The sequence below is a fragment of the Rhincodon typus genome, chromosome 48, assembly GCF_021869965.1.
Source record: "Rhincodon typus isolate 14 chromosome 48, sRhiTyp1.1, whole genome shotgun sequence".
Classification (NCBI taxonomy): Eukaryota; Metazoa; Chordata; class Chondrichthyes; order Orectolobiformes; family Rhincodontidae; genus Rhincodon; species Rhincodon typus.
Genome location: NC_063379.1, coordinates 5,363,416 through 5,389,075, shown reverse-complemented (window position 1 = coordinate 5,389,075; position 25,660 = coordinate 5,363,416). Strand labels below are relative to the sequence as shown.

The 25,660-nt window shown below is 45.4% G+C and overlaps 1 protein-coding gene and 1 long non-coding RNA gene across 2 annotated transcripts in view; one reads left to right on the top strand and one right to left on the bottom strand.

Annotated features, from left to right (window-relative positions):
- The window catches only part of LOC125488032, a 34,383-nt gene that overhangs the window by 4,585 nt on the left and 4,138 nt on the right, over positions 1–25,660 (top strand). Inside the window, exon 2 of the long non-coding RNA XR_007266193.1 lies at positions 14,792–14,920. This is a non-coding gene — a long non-coding RNA (uncharacterized LOC125488032). The remainder of the gene's footprint in view (positions 1–14,791; positions 14,921–25,660) is intronic.
- LOC109936596 (beta-1,3-galactosyl-O-glycosyl-glycoprotein beta-1,6-N-acetylglucosaminyltransferase 3-like) lies at positions 15,981–25,561 on the bottom strand. Its single transcript, XM_020535201.2, has 2 exons — positions 24,487–25,561; positions 15,981–17,956 (listed from the first exon to the last, which is right to left on the bottom strand). The coding sequence occupies exons 1-2, from the start codon at positions 25,252–25,254 to the stop codon at positions 17,420–17,422; spliced, it is 1,305 nt and encodes a 434-aa protein (XP_020390790.1). The 5' UTR covers positions 25,255–25,561; the 3' UTR covers positions 15,981–17,419.

Genomic DNA, 25,660 nt, shown 5'->3' with positions numbered 1-25,660 from the left:
AGTATTCTGTAAGTTTCAATCAGATCTCCCTTCATCCTTCTAAACTCCTTTGAGTACAGACACAGAGTCCTCAATTGCTCCCCATATGACAAGCCCTTCATCCCTGAGATCATTTTTGTAAACCTCCTCTGGGCCCCCTTCAATGCCAGCACATCTTTCCTTCGATATGGGGCCCAAAACTGCTCGCAATATTCCAACATAAGCTTTATACAGCCTCATCAGTATATCTCTGCTGTTGTGTTCTACGCTTCATGAAATGAAATCTAACATTGCATTTGCCTTCCTAACTGCCAACTGAACCTGCATGTTAATAGTGTGGAGCTGGAGGAACACAGCAGGTCAGGCAGCATGAGAGGCACAGGAAAGTCGATGTTTTGGCTTTACACCCTTCATCAGTATGAGTATAAGCCCAAAACATCAACTTTCCTGCTCCTCTGATGCTGCCTGACTTGCTGTGTTCCTCCAGCTCCACACTGTGTTATCTCTGACTCCAGAATCTGCAGTTCTTGCTATCTCTGAACCTACATGTTAACCTTGAGAGAACCCTGAATATGAGTTCCCTGACTGGAGCTGTTAATCTGGTACAATCAGGGAGTCCTGGCTGACAGATATAAACAGGAGGGTCAGTGATTCTGTTCACTCTGAGGCAGCTAGATCAGTATGTAAATAAAGGGTGACTGGGTGAAGGGATACTGACCTCTGTGGAGTTATTTCAGTGGTGACAAGAGCAAAGTGTGCTCCGGAAGAAATTCGCTCACAACAGTCGTCTTTGTCATAAGGTAAGCATTCCTGGCATCATGCTGTTATTTGGGAAGGTTGACTCATTTGATCCTGCAATTGAAGACTGGGTCCAACGTACGGAAAGAATCTGTTATTTATTCCATGCAAATGACATTGGGGCAGATGAAAAGCATCGAGTAATTCTCCTGACAGCTTGTGGACCTGCAGCTTTTCGGTTATTAGGAGCGTAACTTTTCCTGAAGCACAAGATACTAAAACCTTTCAAGAGTTGATGGATTTAGTTAAGGAATATTACGATCCCACGCCTCCTCTAATTCAGAAATGCTATCAGTGTTATTCAGCAATTTGAGAAGGACGGTATCTGTACCTGGATTTTTGACTTGGTTAAGATAACTGGCAAAGGCATGTGACTTTGGTTTAACCCTTAATGAAATGCTGAGAGACTGTTTGGTTCATTGGATTAATGATGTACCCACGCAAAAGCACCTATTAGCTGAAGCCCAAATGGACTTCAAACAGGCACTACAAGTGGCTTTATCATTGGAAAATGCAGTAAGTGGAGCATATGAGTTGCAGGGTATTCCAATGGAAGTGGGCACCCTTGCCAGGCTGACTGAGCTTGGGGGAAACCACTTGAGTAAAGACAGTCACAGAACCTCATTCAGGACATATGTTAAACAGAGGAATTCTAGGTGAGACCAAAGCAAAACCCCAAAACAAAGCCAAGTCTTGGGCAAACAGTTAACATTTTCGTCGGGATCCAGGCCGGCAAGCCGGGTATGCAGACTCGGGACAACAAAAGAGTGCCACAAGGCCTAAATTGAGTAGGAGAACTCATAGACTGATATTCAGGAGAGTGCACATCCTGGAAAGTCCTTCTACAAATGGTTTGGAACAGTTAAATTACTTAGCAACATCCAAATCAGAACCAATCAAAATAAACTTCTGGTTAAATGTTCACTCGCTTTTAATAGTGGGCGATGTGGTGCGATCATTTCAGTGATCTCAGAACCATCTTTAGCAAAATTCAGCTTTGAACTCCAACCCTTAAGTTTGTGCAAGATGTCGGCTAGGCTGAGAACCCATACCAGGGAAGCTTTATGGATTAAGGGTAGAACTTCGGTTCAATCTCTTATGAGAAGCAGCTGGGTCAGTTACTACTGATTGTCATAAAAGGCTCAGGCCCAAGCTTGATGGGGCAAAATTAGTTGAGAAAGATTTTCCTGGATTGGTTCCACATTTTTCGATGAGAAAATGGTTGCCTGACTGAAGTCCGAAATAAATACCCAGAAGTTTTATCAGGAGGGTCTAGAGATTATCAAAGGAGCTAAGGCCACCTTGCGTGGTGACCAGGAAGCAATTCCATGATTCTGCAAGGCCTGCCCAATGCCATTTGCCTTACAGGCAAAAGTAGAGACAGAAATCAGAAGGCTGAAAAGCGAAGGAATCGTCAAACCAATTTGCGGAATGGACAGCACCCATCGTACTGATTGTGAAGTCCGATGGGTCAGATTGCCTTTGAGGGATTTGTTTTTCGCAGCTGGATAAATACCCAATCCTCACAGAGGATTTGTATGCAAAACTGGCAGGGGTGGTGGTGGGGGAGAGGGAGGTCTGTCCTTCACGAAGCTGGACATGAACCACACGTATTGCAATTGCGGTTAGATGAGGATTCCCAGAAGTGTGCTACCGTTAATACCCATGAGGGTTTGTACCAATATACGAGACTGCTATTTGGGGTATCGTCAGCCTGTTCAATTATTCAGTGGATGATGGAGAACATTTGACAAGGTTCACCCCAGGTCGCCATTTGTCTGGATGACATGCTAACAATAGGGAAGACCAATAAGGAGCATTTAGAGAACTTGGACATAGTCCTTAAATGTTTCTCCCAGGCAGGCATACACCTTAAAAGGGAAAAATGTGTGTTCCAGGCACCCCAAGTGACCTGCTTGGGTTACAGAGTTAACAAGATTGGGTTAACTTGATGATAAAGTGAGGGCGATCAAAGGTGCCCCAGCTCCAACGTGAGTACTGGAGCTTAGGTCTTTCCTTGGACTGGTGACCTGGTCTCCATCCTGGTACCTTTTGCATCAACTCTTAAAAAAGGGTCAGCCTTGGAGTTGGGCGCGTAGCCAAGCCATAGCTTTAAGGGAAGTGAAGAAACAGCGATCATCCTCTAAGGTGTTGGAACACTATGATCCCAAGCAAAATCTGGCATTGACATGTGATACCTCCCTGTACTACATCAGGGGAGTATTAGCTCATTGGTGACCCAATGGAGAGGATCACCCAATAACATATGCATCCAGGACTTTGGCTAATGCAGAGTGTATACGTGCCCAGATAGAGAAGGAAGTTTTGGTGGTCATATTTGGAGTGAGGAAGTTCCACCAATATCTTAACAGACGTAAACATGCAATATTAACTGACCACAAACCCCTGCTTGGTCTCCTTAAAGAGGACAAGTCAGTGCGGCCCTTGGCTTCAGGATGAATTCAGTGGCCAAGGACAAGGGGCAGCAAATACATGGGAACATCTCCACCCGCTGCGAGTTCCCCTCCAAGCCACTAACCATCCTGACGTGGAAATATATCACCGTTCCTTCCCTGGGTCAAAATCCTGGAATTCCTTCCCTAAGAGCATTGCTGGTCTACTGACAGCGCAGTGGACTGCAGCAATTCAAGAAGGCAGGTCATCACCACCTTCTCAAGGGGGCACCTAGGGACGGGGCGATAAATGCTTGGCCCAGCCAGTGACACCCATGGCCTGTGAGAAAATAAAAAAGAACTGTTTAACTGTGATCTTGGATGCACAGCACAACAAAGATGGACTTCAAGTCCGTGGCTTCCACATCTTTGGGAATCTCCCCCCGCCCCCAACTTTTCTCCCCGCACAACGGGATAGTCCACATGGGTGACTTGAGACATCAAGTTTTGGCACTTCCTGGAATGTGGGATCCATCAAAGCAGTCAGATGCACTCCCCATTCCAGGTTCATGCTGGTTCACTTCCAAACAGGGTCACTGGGTCCCTGACACTCAGCAATGCATGGGGAGCAATATCAACCCCTTCCCTAATGCAAAGAGTGTAGAGGCCAATTGTTAGTGTAACTCTTTAGGAGCATGCTAAGATTCATAAGCTAATATTGGAAATTTGTTTTCCCATTCATTGTTCCCCGTGCATTCCATTTGCATCTTTGTCTTAAGTCTAACCTCATATAAATGCTGGTCAAGTTGGTCCATGATGGATTCTGAATGAGTAAGAAATGGGAACAGAAATTGATAACTTACTAAGTACCTGCAATAAACCATGCTTGATAATTCTGTTATTCCATGTTGATCATTCCTTAATGATTTTTCAGAAGTCTCCAGGTGGTGAGGATATACATATCATATTCAGGTAGCTCTTTACAGCCAGCAACCTAGGCTAAAGCACCCTTGTAAAGCAGGGAGGTGATAGTCTAGTAGTATTATCTCTGGACTGTTAATTGAGAGACCCAGATAATGTTCTAGGGGACAGGTTGGAATCCCACCACAGCAGATGGTGGAATTTGTATTAAATTTTAAAACAAAATCTGGAATTAAGAGTCAAATGATGATTGCTGGAAAAACCCATCTGGTTCACTAATGTCTTTTAGGGAAGGAATTCTGCCATCCTCACCTGTTCTGACCTACAAGTGACTCCAGACCCACAGCAATGTGGTTGACTCTTAACTGCCCTCTGGGCAATTAGTGATGGGCAATAAATGTTGCCTAGTCAGCAATGCCCTCATCCTGTGAATGAATTTTTTAAAAATACCATGTTGTTTTCTGGTACTCAAAAAGGCATATCGTGGGATTTGAACTCCTATCTCCACAAGGATCAATGCTGAATGCTAGTACCTCAGATTACTCTATCACCTCAGGCCCCTTACCAGCATCAGCCTAAACTATCACTAACTTATTTCCTAGTCATGGCACAGTGGTTAGCAGCACAGCCTCAGAGTGTCAGGGATCCGGGTTTGATTCCACCCTCGGGCGACAGTCTGTGTGGAGTTTGCACATTCTCTGTGTCTGCGTGGGTTTCCTCCGAGTGCTCTGGTTTCCTCCCACAATCCAAGGATGTGCAGGTTATGGTGGATTGGCCATGCTAAATTGCTCATAGTGTCCAGGGATCTGCAGATAGGGTGGATTAGCCATGGGAAATGCAGGGTTACTGGGAATAGGGTAGGGGTCTGGGTCTGTGTCGGATACTCTTCAAAGGGCTGGTTTGGACTCAATGGGCTGAATGGCTTGCTTCCACACTGTAGGGATTCTATAATTATCCAAAATTGAACTACTTCTCTTGTGAAGTTTTTTTTAATGTATTTCTTAGTGGGTTTTATGTTCTTTGAGAATTACTTTATTCAAATGCTTGTTGTAGCTTCAAGACATTTGGATAAGTACATGAGTAGGAAAGGTTTGGAGGGATATGGGCCAGGAGCAGGCAGGTGGGACTAATTGGTTTGGGATTGTGGTCGGCCTGGACTGGTTGGACCAAAGGGTCTGTTTCCGTGCTGTTTATGACTGCAATCCTGTTTTAGAATTTACCTTCTGAACTCACCAAGTCCACTCTCAGCTTGTGATGGCAACGTTGTTAAACTTCAGGAACTTAAGCTTCAGAATTTATACATTATTCACAAGACCAGTAAATGTAATATTGGATGTTATCATTACATTCTATCTTATTTCTTTTGAGTATCCTTTGCTATAAGCTTGCTAATTTCCATTGCAATTTCACGCAATGTTAGTCCTCAATTAGAAATCCCTTCTTTGGTAACTGAACAAATTGTGCTGGGAAACTATCTAGAATGCACATTTGACAAGCTACCATTACAAAACCACTTCCAACTGCCAGCCATCTTTCAGAGGGTGGTATCTTTATGTAAGAAGGGGTTAAGTTTGATTCCAACCATAGTCAGTCAAGCATGTCACACTGATGGCTGATAGAAGTGCTTTCTTGGTGGAAGTTTAACCAGAACCCATCAACTCTCTTGAGTTTGCGTATCTTGGCCCATTTGAAATATTTAAGAATTCCAAATCAGAACAATGTCTATTATCACCTTCTTGTTCCCTCCAGTCAAACAATCAACTTCCACTAAATAGCTCTTCCATGCTCTCTCTCCTTGTCCCCTTCTCCCTTGTCTCTCTCTCTCTTTGTCTCTCTCTCTCCACCCCACCGGTGTTGACTTGCAATAATTCCTTTGCTTCTTCTCCATCCAAAAATGGAGCCAATTTTGAATCGTCTCTATCACCACTGTCTGTACCAGCCACCTCATTTTGGGCTTTTGTTGCGCAGTGATATTGTGCCTTCCTCTGAGCTGCGGGGGGGAGGCCTGAGTTCAAGTCCCCCCTTACTCTAGGAGTGTGTGATAGCATCTCTGAGCAGGTTAATTTCTAAGTATGTACAACCATCTCATTCAAGGGAAAGGTAGAGAGGGCACCAAGCCCAGTGCTTTGCTGGCTTGAGGTCTCATTTCTCTGCTCAGTAATTTACAATTCCCAATATTAGTTGCCTTACATTCATCACTGTCAGTAGACACTCCTTGTTATTTCTGGCATATTTTCATGTCTTCAGTGATGAAAATATCAGCCATTTCTTTTTCTGCATCAACTCCAATTCACTGAGACTGCTCTGTTCATTTTCACACCCTTGTAGAAGTAGCTACAACGTGCTTTAAAGTTCCTCCTATTGTACTCCTTTTATACAATGTCAGCCTCCATTTACTGTCTTATTGACCTCTTCCAAGCCTGAAGATGGCTATGTCAATTGACAATATTTTAAGCTAAAACAAAGTGAAGAACTGCATTCCAACACACCATCTTCAACTTAACTATTTACAGTTCTCGCTGGTTTTAACTCAGTCCTTTGTGCACTATTGCCGTTAAGACTTTTTCTCCCTTCCTGTAGCATCTAATTTATTAAATCAGAAATAGTAGCAAGTGAGCAAAAAGGGGACTGGCGACCAAAGCTAATCAGAGCATAATGGTAATGTCCCTGCCTTTGAGCCAGAAGGGAAAGGTTTAAATCCCACTTCCGGCTACGATGACCATTGTAGTACGGTATAACAAGCCTGAACAATATGTTATAAAAACCAAAAGAACTGCGGATGCTGTAAATCAGGAACCAGAACAAAGTTGCTGGAAAAGCTCATCAGGTCTGACAGCATCTGTGAAGTAAAAAACAGAGTTAACAGTTCAGGTCCGGTTCTGAGGAAGGGTCACCGGACCCGAAATGTTAACTCTGATTTTTCCGGAACAATATGTTTCTTGATTAACTCAATGTGCAATTTTAACTCCCAAAGTGTGTGGACTTTTTTGCATATTAATATTTCTGTGGCTTGTGTCAACAGACACCAAGAACTCGTCATCCTCTGACTGTTTCAAATATTTTGGTTTATTTGTTCCCCCACTCAAACCACCTCGTACTCCTCCCACCGTGTTCCATTTGTCTGCTTGCCTCTGCAACTATCTCCTTTATCTTCATACCTTACCTCCCCAGAATACTGACGTAACCTGATCAGACTTGAGTGCGTGTTTGAAAGAAAAAGCATTGTGCTAGCTGGCAATCTAAAATGGCAACAAAATGGTAGGTTGTCACGTCAAGCTCAAGTCAGCTTTTTTACAAGAACATCAAGTCCCTTCTTCCCTGGAGCGTCGGAGGCTGAGGGGTGACCTTATAGAGGTTTATAAAATCATGAGGGGCATGGATAGGATGAATAGCCAAGGTCTTTTCCCCAGGGTAGGGGAGTCCAAAACTCGAAGGGCATAGGGTAAAGGTGAGGGTAAAAATTTAAAAGGAACCTAAGGGGCAACTTTTTCAACAATTACAACATTTAAAAGGCATCTGCATGGGTGTGTGAATGGGAAGCGTTTAGAGGGAAATGGGCCAAATGCTGGCAAATAGCACGGACGAGTTGGACCAAAGGGTCTGCTTCCATGCTGTATGACTCTATAAGGATCTGGGCATCACTAAAATTTAATGCCCATCCCTAATTGCACAGAGAACTATTAAGAGTCAGTCACGTTGCTGTGGGTCTGGAGTCACATGCAGGCCAGACTAGATAAGCATGCCAGATTTCCTTCCCTAAAGGCCAGTAGTGACCCAGGTGTGTTTTGTTTTCCTTACATGGTCAAATGGTCCAGCTTTTTAACTGTAGAAATTTACTGAATTCAGATTTCACTGTCTGCTCTGGATTTGAACCATGTCTGCAGAGAACTGATCTTGTTTTACCGGATTGCTAGCAGGGACGTTACAGCCACACCATCACCTCTCCAAACTAGATAATACCACTGGATAAGAGAGCTAGTATAGGCACGATGGGCTGAACAACCATCTCCTGTGATAGCAAACAAACTCGGCAGGAGACTTCGAAGTGGCCTTTTAGAAATCACCATGTCATATACTCAACATCACAATGGGAAGCAATTGATGAAACGAGTAGTAGCCACGTGGGTACAATATTGGCTGAGTGACAGGAAACAGAATGGTGCCACCTAATAACAAAAAAATCAAAATATCTGGTTCACTAATACCCTTTAGGGACTGAAAGCTGCTGACCTAGCCTGACCTGGCCTACACATGACCCTGGACCCTCTCTGGGAAGGGGCAGTAAACGTTGGACCTAGCCAACTACACTGCCATCCCATGAGTGATCCAAAATGGAGGAGCTGGGGTGAATTGCCTTTGGACACTGCCCTGCAGAAGTTTTCAACATATGAGGGACCTGATGATATGGAACTTCGAAGCATTGTAAACTATGAAGAGGACAGTGTGGCACTGTGAACATTGACGGGCAAGTTGACGGAGAGGGTGCATAGATGGTAGATAAAGTTCAACATAAGGACGCATGGGTGGTATACTGCGTGAGGAAGAACATGGAGTGACAACGTACATGAGCAGAGAGATCTGATGCAGAACTCATTAAAGGTGGCAGGAGAGTGGTTCATCAAATGTGCAGCACTCTTGGCTTTAGTAATAGAGGCATAGGGTACAATAGCAAGGAGGGTACACTGAACTTCAGTAAGATCAGCCATGGTCTCATTGGAGGAAGGAGCAGGCTTGAAGGGCTGAATGGCCTACTCTTATTCCTTGTTTGTAAATTAAATGAGATACCGGTTTGGCCTGAGATGGATTGTCATGTCAACCTCTGGATTTGTCGGATTAAACATTGGGAAATAGTAAATATAGGAGCTGGAATAGGCCATTTGGCCCTTCGAACCTGCTCTCCCATTCAATATGATCATCCAACGCAGTCCCCTGCTCCCGCTTTCTCCCCATTTCCTTTGATCCCTTTAGCCCTAAGAACTATATCTAAATCATTGTTGAAAACATTCAGTGTTGTAGCCTCAACCACTTTCTGCGGCAGAGAATTCCACAGGCTCCCCTACACTCTGGATGAAGATATTTCTCCTCGTCTCAGTCCTAAATGGACTGCACCCTATCCACAGACTGTGACCCCTGTTTTTGTCAACCTCACCCCCGCCCCCCCACCCCCACCCCCTGGTCAAGGGGAACATCCTTCCTGTCTTTACCCTGTCTAGCCCTAATAGAATTTTGTAGGTTTTCTATGAGATCCCCTGTCATTTTTCTAAACCCCAGTGAACACAATCCTAACTGATCCAGTCTCTCTTCATACGTCAGTCCTGCTTTTTATGCTCCTGAACTACATCTCAATCAGATCCTCCCACGCATTACAGAAACATAGCAAATAGGAGCAGGAGTAGGCCATTCAGCCCATTGAACCTGCTGTACCATTCAATGCGACAGTGGCAGATCATCCAACTCATCCCCTGTTTCCACTTTCGCCCCCAAACCCTTTGATCCTTTTAGCCTCAACAACTATGTCTAACTCCTCGTTGAAAACATTCGATGCTTTGGCCTCAACTGCTTTCTATGGCAGAGAATTCCACAGACTCTGGGTGAAAACACTTCTCCTCATCGCAGTCTTAAATGAGGTGGAAGTGCTGGTGTTGGACTGGGGGTGGACAAGGTCAGAAGTCACATGACACCAGGTTATAGTCCAACAGATTTATTTGAAAACACAAGCTTTCGGAGCCTCAGTCCTTCGTCAGGTGTTAGTGAGAAAGGTAGTATCAGACACAGAATTTATAAGTAAAAGATCAAAGGCTCACACCATTGATGAGGCTGTACTAAACAAACCTAAGATGCTGTTAAATCTTTAATCGGTTAGAAGGTTTTAATTGATTAATATGTATATGTAAATCCCTGAATTCCTTTCAAATCATGGTCCTGAGAGAAATAAAAGTTTTATCAGTGTAAAGAAGAAGTGACATTTTAGGTCAAAAAATGCATGTTGCGTGTGAGACCTTATTTAGGATCTGTTTGTGTTTTAGACACCACATTAACTGACTGTCCATAAATTGTGTGCTTTTTGAACAAAATAAAATGTATCTGCAAATACAAATTCACCCCATACATTCACGTGTGTGGGAGAAAGAGGGAGTGAGTGTGTGCATGTGTGTGAGTGAGAGTGAGTGTGTGTGTGTATGTGTGTGGTGGGGGGGTAGTGCTGGGGAGAGAGAAAGGCTTGAGAGACAGTATGAGAGAGATTCTATGTGAGAATGTGTATGTATATGTGAGGTGGGGGAGAGAGAGAGAGAGAGAGTGTGTGTGTGTATGTGTGTGTGAGAAAGAGGGAGAGAGAGTGTAAATTTGTGTGGGAGAGAAAGTGTGTGTGTGTGTGGGAGAGTGTGTGTGTGTGTGTGTGTGTGTGTGTGTGTGTGTGTGAGAGAGAGATAGATTTGACAGACACTGTGTATGAGAGAGGATCTGTGTGAGAGTGTGTGTTCGTGTGTGTATGAGGAAGAGAGAGTGTGTATGTGGGAGACTGTGTGTGTGTGTGTGTATGGAAGAGACAGTGTACGTGTTTGGGAGAGAGACTGTGTGCGAGTTTGTGTGAGAGTTTGTGTGTGTGTGTGTGTGTCTGAGTGAGTGTGAGAGTGCATAGTGCGGTGGGGTCACCTGTAGTGCGACATGAACCCAAGATCCTGGTTGAGGCCATCCTCACGGGTACCAAACCTGACTATCACCCCCTGCTTGGTGACTCTGCATTGTTGTGTATCCCAAAATCCGCCTTGGAGGATGTTTACCCGAAGATCTGAGGCTGAATGTCCTTGACTGCTGAAGTGTTCCCCCACTGGGCGGGAACATCTCTGTTTGGTGATTGTTGCGCGGTGTCCATTCATCTGTAGTCGTAGCGTCTGCATGGTCTCGCCAATGTACCATGCCACAGGGCATCCTTGCCTGCAGCGTATGAGATAGACAACGTTGGCCGAGTCACATGAGTGTCTGCCATGCATGTGGTGGGTGGTGTTCCTACATCTGATGGTAGTGTCCATGTCGATGATCTGACATGTCTTGCAGAGGTCACCATGGCAGTGTTGTGTTCAATGTTGCCCTGAAGGCTGGGGTAGTTTGCTGCGAACAATGGTCTGTGTAAGGTTTGGCAGTTGTTTGAAAGTGAGAATTGGAGGCGTGGGGAAGATCTTGGTGAGGTGCTCATCATCATTGATAATGTGTTGGAGGCTGCGAAGAACATGGCGTAGTTTCTAACTGATTAAAGATTTAACAGCATCCTGGTTTGTTTAGTACATCCTCATCAACGGTGTGAACCTTTGATCTTTTCCTTATAAATTCTGTGTCTGGTACTACCTCTCTCACCAACACCTGAAGAAGGAGCGAGGCTCCAAAAGCTTGTGTTTTCAAATAAACCTGTTGGAGGATAACCTGGTGTTGTGTAATTTCAGCCCTAAATGGACTACCGTATCCTTAGACTGTGAGCCCTGATTCTGGACTTCCTCCATCATTGGCAACATCTCTCCTGTTTTTGCCCTGTCTGTCTGTTAGAATGTTCTGTGTTTCTATGAGATCCCACTGCCCTCATTCTTCAAAATTACAGTGATTGCAATGCTTCTTAATGGAACTCACTTGAAGTTTGTGCCCGATTTGAGCTCTTTTATTGCAAAGTGGAAGGTTTCAACACCGAGATCTGCAACTTGCTGTAACTTAAAATCACGTATAATTGTTATTTTGTTTTGTGTAGGATCCGTCACTTCTCTAAACACCTCTTTAAGTGCTGTATAGTCTATTCTTACTGCAAAGGCTTTGATTTCGACAATGAGCTCACTCCAATGGGTGAAGTTAATCGTTGTCATGGATGGTACCCCACCAGGTTTGCAAAGACGTTCATCCAACACGTGAGCTTCAGCCTTGTTCACCTTGACCTTGTCAGTGCTTGTTATTTCTTTTTGTCTGATTCTGCGTCGATCGGAGAGCGGACGCCAATTCTGCAAGCGGGTGGGAGCCCCCCCCAACTCGCACCCTGCTCAAGGCGCTTAGCTTTCCCCATTATGGGGCGATTTCCCCCCGAGGTAGTATCCTATTCACAAACCTCAAACGCGACCCGGTCAGATTCTAGAGAGGGTGGGCATCCCTGAAGGTAGAGAAACTGCCATCGGTTGCAAATCACGTTGGATTTATTGGCGGATGTAAGGCCATGCTTAAGAAAAGGTGAGTGGTAAGCAGCAAAAAAAAACTCGGCCCTTGCTGCTTTTGACGCCAACCTGAGCACAGATGGTGTTGCCTTTGGTCTCCTCCTCATCTTCTGTCTTTGCGAGCCTGCTGCCATTTTTGCCAAAGTGTAATACTCCAGAACTTTCCCGGATCAAAAGACACAGCAACAACTCAGTCTGGAGTTAACTGTTAAGGGACAAGGACAAACTGTTATGCCGGAATTGAAAGCAATTAGCCACATACAGGAGAAGGAGGAAGCTACAGGAACAAAATTGTTTCAACCACCTGGTTGATAACTAGCTGCCTTATTACTGCAGGAACAAATGATTGCTCTGCAAAAGTATTTAAGGAGTTCACTGCGGGAAAGTTGTGGTCTTTACAGACAGTCAATGCCAAATGTAACAATGAACAGGGAAGTAACCTCTGGTAAGGAGGCAAGTTGCAGACTGGATGGTTTCAGGGGACTAGTCAATAATGTGGTTGAAAAATCTGAAAGATCGTCACAATGTCACACCATGAACTCGAAGGACAGAAAATACTGTAAGAATTCAACACCAGGATTATTCAGGAGCAGAACTTTGAAGAACAACACTGCAGAAAGATCGAACCCTGGACACATCCAGTGACAGATGCTGTTGTTTGGAATTGTAACTGAATTCCACTATTAATTGTGGAATCGCCAAGCTGAGTTGGGAGGCTTAACTTGTTTACTTGGAGGTTCCATTATTGGTGGCTACACACAATAAAGTTTAAATAATTGTTTCAGCATTCCTCTGTGAAATTCCTGAATAAGTAGCCAAATTAAAGGTAGCTCGTGGGAATTGACACACAACAATCCTCTTTTGAATCTATTTCCCAGTGGTTTCTCTATAGCATTTAGTCACAATCTTGTGGGTTTCCACACATTGGTTGAGACACCCTGCTATCTCATTTACTCCCTGATGGGTCAGGAACTGGTTGATTTTCTGCATCTTCTCCCTCTGCTCTTACCTATTTAGTCTCAGCTTTGAGCAGTCTTTAAATGCTGGCAAACAGCGTACATCTTCAAGCCTTGTGTCACAACAAAGGTGCCCCTACATCTGGGCCACACATTCCAGGTTCAAGTCCTGCCTTGGGGACTGATTGTCACAGAAGTGTACCTTAACACAGCAGAACAGGTTGATAACTCAACTAGTCTAATTGATGGCCTGCCTCAGAACAAGAGGGAATTGCTATGCTTTTTAAGATTATGGGACTGGAACTCATTGTGAGCTGTGTTTACACTGCTGCTTCATTCAATCAGTTGGAGAGGAGAGATGAAGGGTGTGTGTGTGACTGAGTGTGTTTTTAGACTGAGGTTTAGTTGGAAACAGGGAGCTGATTGGTTTGTGCAATTGTGACCGCTTGTGGATGCCAAAGCTGATCAGCCTGACGACAATCCTTTGATCAGTTCCTAGGCAGCTAAAGGCTTATGGATGGCCAAAGGGAGTCCAGGTTGGAAGATGCGGGTTAGGTCTCTACATCTGTGTGGCGAAAGCACCTGAACCGTGACAAAAATATGTCACTTTTTTTTTCTATTCATTTGTGGGATGTGGGCATCGCTGGCTGGGCCAGCATTTCTTGCCTGTCCCTAGTTGCCCTTGAGAAGGTGGTGGTGAGATGTCTTCTTGAACTGCTGCAGTCCTCCTGCTGTGGGTTGACCCACAATGCCCCTTAGGCAGGGAATTCCAAGATTTTGACCAAGCGACACTGAAGGAACGGTGATATATTTCCAAGTCAGGATGGTGAGTGGCTCGGAGGGGAACTTGCAGGGGGTGGTGTTCCCATGCATCTGCTGCCCTTGTTTTTCTAGATGGAAATGGTCGTGCGTTTGGAAGGTGCTGTCTGAGGATCTTTGGTGAATTTCTGCAGAGCATCTGAGAGATGGTACACACTGCTGCTACTAAGAGTCGGTGGTGGAGGGAGTGGATATTTGTGGATGTTGTGCCAATCAAGCGGGGGATGCTTTGTCCTGGATGGTGACAAACCTTCTCGAGTATTGTTGGAGCTGCATCCATCTGGGCAAGTGGGGAGTACTCCATCACACTCCTGACTTGTGCCTTGTAGATGGTGGACAGGCTTTGAGGAGTCAGGAGGTGAGTTACAGTATTCCTAGCTTCTGGTCTGCTGTTGTAGCCACTGTATTAATGTGGTGAGTCCAGTTGAGTTTCTGGTCAATGGTAACCCCCAGGATGTTACTAGTGAGGGACTCAGTGATGGTAACACCATTGAATGTCAAGGGATGGTGATTAGATTGTCTTTTTTTGGTGATGGTTATAGTCTGGCATTTGTACAGCAAAATGTCACTTGCCACTTGTCAGCCCAAGCCTGGATATTGTCCAGATCTTGTTGCATTTGCAAACGTTTCAGTATCTGAGGGGTAATGATTATCTCCTGCCAGTTGTTATAAGCTATTGGCTTTAACCGAGTATCTAAGAGACTTTGTAATTCATGTGCTAATCATTCTGTGCCTTCAGTGAAGAAGTGATACAGCCTGGACGTAAGAGATTGAAGCTCAAAAGGTGTTGAGAAGCAAGAGGGACATCTCATTGAACCCTGTGAACTGGTGCCATTAAAGTGTGCTTCCCCAGCATGGTGGCTCAATGGTTAGTACTGCTTCTTTACAGCATGAGGGACCTAGGCTCAACTCCAGCCTTGGTTACTGTCTGGGTAAAATTTCTACAGTCTTCCTGTGTCTCCATGGTTTCCTCCCACAGTCCAAAGATTTGGTGGATTGGCTATGCTAAGTTGCCTGTAGCGTTCAGGATTGTGAGGTTACGAGGATAGGGCTGGGTGGGATACTTTTTGGAAGGCTGGTGCAGACATCATGGGTGGAATGGTCTCTTTCTGCAATGTAGGGATTCTATGATTTTTGGATCATGGGTTAATAAACAGAGAGGACTACAGGAAGACACCTAATGCAACTAATTGGAAGCAAACATTAAAAATCTGAGCTACACCCAGCCTATAAATAGAACTAAATATTGAACTGGGAACTGAACTGAATTACATTATCGATGAATTCAACGATCTTGGAGAGTTGGCACTGGAAGTTTACTAGGAGGGTACCAGAGCTGGAGAAATTTATTTAAATTTGTTTATGAGTCATTGGCTGGGCTGGCATTTATTGCCCATCCCTAATTGCCCATAGGGAAGTTAAGGGTCAACCACATTGCTGTGCGTCTGGAGTCACATGTAGGCCAGACCAGGTAAAGATGGCAAATTTCCTTACCTAAAAGACATTAGTGAACCAGATGGGTTTTCACAACAATGGGGATGATGTCCTCCATTTCCCCTGAAATTGAGTTCAAATTGCACCAACTCTCTTGGTGGGATTTGAACTCATGTCCCCAGAACATCGACTCCATTTTTTTCTCCCTTGCCCAGTCCCTTCCCACTTATATCCGCAACTCTTTGAACGCTTTATATCAACTCTGGATGCCATCACTTCTACAGTCCTGTCGATCACAGGGCCCCTGTTTCCACATCTCATTCAGCGTTCACTATAGAACTAATCATCTCTATCCTTGTGCTCCTCATCTTGTGGCTCATTGCAAAGTTCTGATTTCTGTTCATTTTCAGCCATATTCATTTCTCATTCAGTCCCATTTAGTTCCCATTTCTACACACAGATTCTATATCGTTTGTTTCTTTTTCGACTCAGTTTATTTTTATCTACATTCAAGTGACGCCCAGCGTTGCATCGTCCAGAGTTACAATGTCTAGAGTTACACTGTCTAGTCATGATGTGGAGGTGCTGGTGTTGGACTGGGGTGGCCAAGACACCTGGTTGTAGACCGACAGGTTTATTTGAAATCAGAAACTTCAAGAGCAGAGGTCCTTCCTTGACTTCGCCTGACGAACACGCAGCAACCCTAAAAGCCCATGATTTCAAACAAACCTATTGGACAAAACCTGCTGTCATAGTGTTACAGTGTCTGGATTTACAGGATTAGCATTGCAGAGCTCAGGCTTACAGTGTCCAGTTATGACACAGGGATAACGAGCTAAACCAAATCAGCCTCTCTATCATTGGATTCATAGCACAGTGAAATTCATCCATTCAACGACCCTCAAGATTGTTCAATTGTTCCTAAACCAGAAATTTACAAACAACAGATCTTCGGCACCAAGTTTATAACTTAAACACAAATTAACAATTTAAATTTTAACAATGTAACTTTAGCAGAATACAAACGAACAACAAGGGAATTTTATAATCATCTCTGATCTAAGCGCAATCTTCTTTGATCATAAAGACGCCTCTCACACCCTGACAGAGTTAAGGGATAAATTTAAAAAGAAAATTGCAATTTGCCAGTAGATAATAGTTGCCAGTAGGCCTTCATGAAACCCTTTGATGATGCATTGCATTACTGGCACAGAAACTTGTTATCTTGTTTGAATTCAAAAGTCCCCAGTCAATGTAAACCACTTCTGCAGATTTCTGGACACTGTTACTTATTTCTTACGACAGGGATTCTTGTCAACCAGTTGATATCTGGGGATGTAACTAGACAAAGCCAAACAAAAAAAAGCAAAACCAGCCCAGTCCAGCAGCTTCCAAAGCAACACTTCCTCCAACTCTGAAAGCCAGTCAGAGTGAGCCCACTCATTGTTTTCTCTTTCTTTCTCACCGTTCTCTGTGGCTGACTGGCCGACACCATTCCTCTTATGGACTGACCAGTTCAATATCCATCCAGCTGTCATTCCCTGAGACGAACAATATCTCAGTACTGGAATGTCTACAGTGTTCTTAGAGCAGTAATTCACCTGCCAGTCTCAGTGCCCAACATTACAGTACAAAGTCTCACAATGCCTGGCATTACAGTGCCCATTGTCAATGCCCAATGTTACAGTGCCCAATCTCACAATGCCCAGTCTCTATTGTGCCCAACATTACAGTACAAAGTCTCAGTGCCTGGCATTAATGCCCAGTATCAATGCCCAGTGTTACAGTGCCCAGTCTCTACTGTGCCCAAGATAACAGTACAAAGTCTCACAGTGTCCGGTATTAGTGCCCAGTGTCAATACCCAAATGTTACAGCACCCAGTCTCAGTGTTTCCTATGTCTCACCAGCCACCCCCACCACAACTGCCCAGGTTTACCCTGCCCCCACCTGCACCCCAGCCCCGGTTTCACCCAGTGTCCTGTTTCGGAGATATTCCTCCATGCACTGCACCGCCATGTTGTCCACGTCAGGGTCAAACTTGTTTGCAAAGAAAGGTCTCTGGTTCAGCAGCCACTGGAGATCTCCTGCCCCGTACACACAGATCATATGGCGGTACATTCCCGTGCAGTGGGAGTAGGGGGCACCCTTCGCCACATCACCAGCCTCGGAGGACCACTTCACTGCCCGCCCGAGGGTCCTCGCGGCTCCCCGGGTGTACTGGACATAGCCGGGCGTGTCACGCATTCTCAGCAGGGTCGCCCACACATGCTCGTCTGGACTGTAGGTGTCCTCCGACCACTTGAGGAAGGCCCTGACCGCGGCGCTGGCGAACACGTGGGTGACGAACTCTCTGGTGACCATGATGTAGGCGCTGCCCACGAAAATGGAGGAGTTGATGTTGGGCGGGTCCTTTACTTGCCCGGTCCAGACCACCCGGTCATGTGTATCGTGGTGGTATTGCCAACGTTTCTGAAAGGCAGGCGCGAGAGAGAGAGTTAGAGAGACGAGATGAGAAAACAGAGATTGTAACTTCTCAACATCGCAACTTTGCCGTTGGGGTTCTTCCTCGACTCATCTGCGCTACCCCCACCCCCCACGCACCAGCATGAAAGAAAGCATGCTGCTTCTGTCAGTTACACACACCTTAAAGCAGAGAATGAGGCCATTCAGCCCCTCAGGACTGCGCCGTTCCTAGTCCTAGTCCCAGTCTCCTGCCTTTTCCCCCTATATCCCTGCCCCCCCCAAACCATCTCCCAATGCTCACTTGCTGAGCAAAGGTCAAACTCATCCACAAACTCTCCCAGTGGTTCTGGTTTCCAAGAAGAAATAACTTCAAGCCCTGTCATAGAGATCTACAGCACCAGAAAAAAAAGAGACCCTTCGACCCATTGTATCTGCACTGGTCATAAAAACAAGTTCCTAACTATTCTAGTCCTTTGGAAAATAAGCTTGCATGCCTTCCAAGTGCACTGAAGACACATTCCTATTGTCATCAACTCCTACAGTGGGAACTTAACCCAGAGCTTCTGCCTTAGAGAGAAGGACGTGGGGTGCAGGTACAAAGTAGAGTTGCAGGTAGACAGGATAGGGAAGAAGGCATTTGGAATGTTTGCCTTCATTGGTCAATACATTGAGTATAGGAGTTGGGAGGGTCATGTTGTGGTTGTACAGGACATTGGTTAGGCAACTTTTGGAATACTGTGTGCAATTCTGGTCTCCCTGCTATACGAAGGATGTTGTTAAACTAGAAAGGGTTCAGAAAAGATTTACAAGGATGTTACAAGGGTTGGAGGGTTTGAGCTACAGGGAGAGGCTGAATAGGCTGGGGCTATTTTCCCTGGAGCATCAGAGGCTGAGGGGGTGACCTTATAGAGGTTTATAAAATCATGAGGGGCATGGATAGGGTGAATAGCCAAGGTGTTTTCTCCAGGGTAGGGGAGTCCAAAACTAAAGGGCATAGGTCTAAGGTGAGAGGGGAAAGATTTAAAAGGGACCCAAAGGATAACTTTTTCACACAAAGGGTGGTGCGTGCATAGAATGACCTGCCAGAGGAAGTGGTGGAGGCTGGTACAATAACAATATTTAAAAGGCATCTGGATAGGTACATGAATAGAAAGGGTTTAGAGGGATATGGGCCAAATGCTGGCAAATAGGACTTTGGTAAGATTGGGATGTCTGGTCAGCATGGATCAACTGCACCGAAGGGTCTGTTTCCATGCCGTATGACTCTGTGCCCTCAGGTCATGGAGGTCTACAGCATTAAAAGAGAGAAACCCTTCAGCCCATTGTGTCCCCACCATTCAAAAACTCAAGCTCCTAGCTACTCTCGTCCCATTTTGCAGCATTTGACCCATAGCCTTGTGTGCATCTCAATAGCAGTGAAGACACCTTCCTCTGGCCTTTAGCTCCTGGAGTGGGACTTAAACCCAAAGCTTCTGCCTCACACACTGCATCAGAAGATATCTTTTACCTTCAGTCCTTGTGGCATCAACTCATGGGAGGTATAAATCCTTGGTTGCCAATGGGGAGATAGATTATCGAGGGTATGCAGAAATGTGAATGGTGGAGCAGACTGTAAAGCCCCAATGGCGTACTCTTGTTCCTTGTGTGTACAGGAGCAGGTCTCCTTTTCTTTAGCCACCTTACATTGGAATTTGCCATCATCTCGTACAGCTCTGTTCAATCTGCTCTCATTCTCCATTATTTTCCCAAATTAGCCTTGCAGCTAACATCTCCCATCTTAATACAATCCTCACTTCACGGCCCTTGTAACCTTTCCTTGAGTTTAGGCTTCACTCGTTTTTGATTCCTTTGGTCTCACCCAACTCCACCCCCCGACCCCGTGCCTCTGACCCAAAATCTTGCATCTGCGACCCACTGCACTTGTGCAAACGGTGAATAGTTAACTGTATTTCCTTGTCTCCATCACCTAGTGCTAACCCTGTGCACATCGATCAAACCTCCCCTGAATCTCCTTTGCTCCAATGCTGAACTCTCCACCTGAGCCATTCAACATAAACCATGGCAGCATTCTGCAGAATCACCTCTTCCCTTCTCCCAAAGGCCCTCACATCATTTCGTCGTGACCAGAAGTGGACGCAATAATCCGACTGGGGATAAACCATGCAGCATAATACAACCGTTTATTGTCATCAATGCCTCTATTTATAAATCCTTATGCTTTCCTACCCTCTTAAGGACTCCTCCACCTTCAAATGTTGATGTATATTGATCGCCAGGTCCCTCTAAGCCTGTGCACACTTTACAATCATGCCATCTTGTCTATATTACCTCTCCACATCCCTTCGCCCAAAACTTATCATCTCATATTCCTCTGTATTATATTCCGACTAGAAGCAGTCTGTGCATTCTGGTGGCTGTGGTCAATTTGTATCATCCTCATCGTTTGCCAATTCTCCAGGTTTATCATCACCCCCGAATATTTGTAACATTTTGCCTCTATATGGACAGAAAGCAGTCGTCTATTTAGGGCTGAGATGAGGAAACGTTTCTTCATTCAAAGGAATGTGAACTTACGGAATTCTCGACCGCAGACAGCTGTGGAGGCCGGGTCACTGAATATATCCAAGAAAGCAACTGACAAACGTTTAGATTTCAAAGGCATCAGAGGGGCATGGGGAGAAAGCAGGAGTATAGCATTGAGATGGAGGATTGGCCACGATCGTATTGTATGGTGGTGCGAATTAATGATCTTGCCCTGCTCCTGGTCTCGACGTTTCTATGCCCCATGCATGGGGAATATTTCTGCCTCCCAACCTTCCATCCAAAACAAGATCCATGGATCAGGACCTGTGTTGTCAATTTTGTTGTCCAGCCTTTTATCTGGTGCCAAGTGCCTCATTGAATCCAGTTCAGACAACATTCCCTGCATTAAAATTCTCAGCTCCTTCATCCATGCATTATACATTTACCTTTTGCAGACCGGTGCTGGCTTCCCTTCATTAACTCAGTCTAAGATAGGTTGATGTGAATTGCAGCGATAACTACACGCATCAAAGTCAAGCTTGTGATATAAAGTAAACGAGAGTCCATGCGGTGTGAGCCTAGGAGACCCAGGTTCAAGTCCCACCTACTCCAGAGGTGTGTCAATAACATCTTTGATTAGCAAATATATGACCATTAAGAAATAGGAACAGAAGTAGGCCATTCAGCCCCTTGAGCCTGCTCCACCATTTAATAGGGTCATGGCTGATTTGACATTCCTCACGTCCACTTTTCTGCCCTTTCCCTGTAACCCTTAATTCCCCGACTGATCAAGAATCTATCTCAGCCTTAAAATTTCACAGTTCTCTGTGGTGAGGAGTTCCAATGACTCACAACCCAATGAGAGAAGAAATTCCTCCTCATCTCAGTCTCAAATTGGTGCCCCTTTATTCTGAGACTGGTCCCCATGAGGGGAAACATCTTCTCAGCATTTCTGTCAAATCTTTTAAGAATCCAATATGTTTCAATGAGATCACCTGTCACTCTTCTAAACTCCAGTGAGTTGAGTCCCAGTTTGTTTAACCTTTGCTCATAAGATTGTCCCTCCATACCAGGGATCATCCTAGTGAACGTTCTCTCAACTGCCTCCAATGAAACAATGATGAGATAACAAGGTGTAGAGCTGGATGAACACAGCAGGCCAGGCTGACGTTTCGGGCCTAGACCCTTCTTCAGAAATGGGAAATGAAACAATACCTATTCTTAAATAAGGGAACGAAAACTGCTCACAGCGCTTCAGATGTGATTTCACCAGCATCCTGTACAGCTGCAGTAAGACGTCCTGACTCTTATACTCCAACCCCCTTGATATAAGGGCCAACATTCTATTTCAGTTCTGAAGAGAGACTTGGAAACTTCAATGAAACTTATGTTGAAACAAATTTAGAGCGGCACGGTGACTCAGTGGTTAGCATCGCTGCCTCACAGCCCCTGGGTTCAATTCCAGCCTCAGGCGACTGTCTGTGTGGAGTTTGCACATTCTCCTCATGTCTGCGTGGGTTTCCTCCGGGTGCTCCGGTTTCCTCCCACAGTCCAAAGACGTGCAGGCTAGGAGGATTGGCCATGCTAAATTGCCCGTAGTGTTCAGGAATGTGCCGATTAGGTGGGTTACGGGGGAATGGGTCTGAGTAGGATGTTCTGAGGTTCGGTGTGGACTTGTTGGGCTGAAGGGCCTGTTTCCACACTGTAGGGATTCTATGATTCTATCTTACTCTGCTTTTAATAAATTCACCAACTGAGCCTGCGCAACTTCTTGCAGAAGAGGATCCCATCGTATAACAGCTCTGTTAAAGAAAAATAACTGTACAAGGCATTGGTGAGGCTGCTTTTGGAATACTGTATACAATTCTGGTCACTCTGCTATAGGAAGGATGTTGTTAAACTGGAAAGGGTTAAGAAAAGATTGACAAGGATATTGCCAGGACTGGAAGGTTTGAGTTATAAGGAGAGGCTGGATAGACTGGGACTTTTTTCCCTGGAGTGTTGGAGGCTGAGGAGTGACTCTACAGAGGTTTATAAAATCATGGGGTGGTGGGGAGGGAGAATCAATAGTGCAAATAACCAAGGTCTTTGTCCAGGGTAGGAGAGTAAGAAACTAGAGGGTGAGAGGGAAAAGATTTAAAAGGGACCTGAGTGTGGTGCAAATATTGAACAAACTAGAAGAGGACATGGTACAGGTCGGTACAATACAACATTTAAAAGACAACATGAAGAGGAAAGTTTGAGAGGGATATGGGCCAAACGCAATCAAATGGGACTATTTCAGTTTAGGACACCTGGTCAGCATGGACAAGTTGGATTGAAGGATCTGTTTCCATGCTGAATGACTTTATGATCCTATTCAAAGTTTTAGCAAAGATTTGTAGCTGAGGTTGTGGGATGAGGTTGTTGACTTGCTTGCCGAACTGGCTTGTTTTCATTCAGGCTTCATCAGAGGCCTCACTGATGACGTTACCTAGCATGGTGATGAAATATCTGTATGAAAACAAACCAGCTCGGCAAGCAAGTCACCAACCTTTATGATCCTATTCCTTATTCTGCAGAACATTTTGCCATACACACAAAACATAGCATTCTCCCAACAACCACCTCGTCGCGTCCCCTCAGAACTTCATACATTTCAAAAAGATTTCCCCTCAGACTTCCAAACTTAAATGCATAAAAGCCAATTTGTTCGACTTTCCTTCACAAGGTACACCCTCATCCCAGCAGCAGGTCAGGTGACACTTCTTGCATTGCTGTCAATGCAATTACATTATTTTTTTAAATGAGAGAAAAACGTACAGAAAAATTCAGACATGGTTTCATCAAGGCCCTGTAGGGCACTGTTAGAACTTACTTATTCTTATACCCTGTCCTACTTTCAATAAACAGCACTACTCCATTTGCCTTTTGAATTGTTTGCTGTGGGCTGTATAGGTCTTGTGAGACCCAGCTCACTTTGTACCAGATACCTCAGCAATCTTATCTACTTTAAACGATTAACATTCAAAAAGTACACGTATTATATTCTACCAAGTAAGGGAGGCGATGGCCTCGTGATATTATCGCTGGACTGTTAATCCAGAGACCAGAGAACATTCTGGGGACCCGGGTGCGAATCCCGCCACAGCAATAAATATCTGGAATTAAGAATCTAACGATGACCATGAATCCATTGTCGTTTGTCAGGGGAAAAACCCATCTAGTTCCCTTTAGGGAAGGAAACTGCCATCCTTACCTGGTCTGGCCTGCATGTGACTCCAGACCCACAGCAATGTGGTTGACTCTTTACTGCTGTCTGGGCAATAAATGCTGTCTAGCCAGCAATGCCCTCAATCTGTGAATGAATAAAGGACTTAATCTACCAATATCCCTTTGAATACTCTCAAACTATGGACATCTATTTATACACTGTCTGTAGTGATTGTAACATGATCAGGCAAATGGACCTCACGGAATGAGTTCCCTAATTGGGGCAGTTAAATCATGGAGCCCTGGCTGACAGATATAAACAGGAGTGTCAGAGGTTCTATTCACTCTGAGAGCTGGCTCTGAGGAAGCTGGGTCAGGGTCAGTGACTATCCACGTGTACATAAAGGGTGACTTGGTGTTGGGATACTGGCCTCTGTGGAGGTATCTCACTATCAACCGAACAACAATGCTTTACGTGGTCTTATCTGAACCTACATCCTTTTGTACACTCCTAACCTGCCTACATCCCTTTATACTTTCGTAATCAATCTATATCTCTTTACACACACTGAACTTAATTAGATTCCTTTGCACACTCTTAACCAACGTACATTCTTTTGCACCCTTGTAACCAGTCTATATCCCTTTGTACAATCTTAGTCAACGGACATCTCTGTGAACACTTTTAATAACCCGTTTCCCTTTGTACACAAGTGAGTGAAGGATTGGAGGAGAGAGAGATAGAGAGAGAGTGAGGTAATGGAGGGAGGGAGGGGAAACACTTGGATGAAGAGAGGACCAGCGGACGGGAAGGCGTTTACCTTTTTGTACCGTGGCGGGGGGTCCGACTCAATCACGTTGGAGCCGTTCATAGCTTTGAGGCTGCGAACTATCTCCCGGTTGGTCTTCAGAGGGAGGTCTTGGCCACACACATTGATAAAATACCTCCAGGGGACAGGGCTCTCCAATAGCTCCTCCATGCAGTTGAGATCTGCCTGAACTCTGGCCCAGGCAGCATAGGTGACCGACTCTCGCTTGGCTGCGACAAAGACGTTATGGAAACACGAAGCGATGGCCCGGACGGCCAAATGGAATTGACTTGGGGACTTGTGGTCCATGTGGATGCAGTAGACATTCTGTGGGGCGTAAATGCTTCGTAGAAGCCTTTCGAACATCTCAATGCTATTGTGGATGACCATGGAGTAAGCCAAGGGGAAGTTTTCTTCCTCAGGGCTGAGGGGGACAGTGATATACTTGCGGGCCCTCAGGAAGGAACTGCAATTTCGGGTCATGTCCAGATAATCACCTTCGGTAACGCCTTGGCGCTTGAGGGAGACAGTGATGGAATCGAGGAGGACCCTTTCCACCTCCTGCCTGTCCCCCCTGATGATCCGCCAGCAGGTGGAGTTCTCCTCGACCAAGAGGAAGTGCCCCTGCATTGCACCAGCACCTGGCTTCACCATCCCAAGGGACAGCCAGCCCTTTTCACTCAGGGCCAGGAACCAGCGGCACAGCAAGACTACACAGAGCACACACAGCACTGACCTGAAGCTCAACCGGCGGGCACAACGCCGGCTCAGTTTGGGCATGGCACTTTCCAGAGGGCTGTGTGCCCAACCTTTAGGGGATACTCAAATACAGAATGGATGCTCTCTCTCTCTCTCTCTGCACTGTGCACCCCCACCCCGCTCTGCCCCCGGGGGTTTGTGGGGAAGGAAGGCTGCAATTTGCTGGATTGGTCACACCGGCCAGTCCCCCCTCCTGGTCAGACCGTGTCTTCCCTTCTCCCTGAGACTCGAGGGCTTGCTCAGACTTACACTCCCACTCCCTCCGGAACTCTTCTTCCTCTCACTCTGTAACTCCTCTCCTCTCTCTCTCCTCTTTTCTATATGCTCCCTCCTTCTCTCTCTCTCTGTAACTTCTCTCCCTCCCTCTCTTGTCTTCCTCCCCCTCTGTAACTCCTCTCCCTCTCTCCCCCTCCTTCCCTCTGTAACT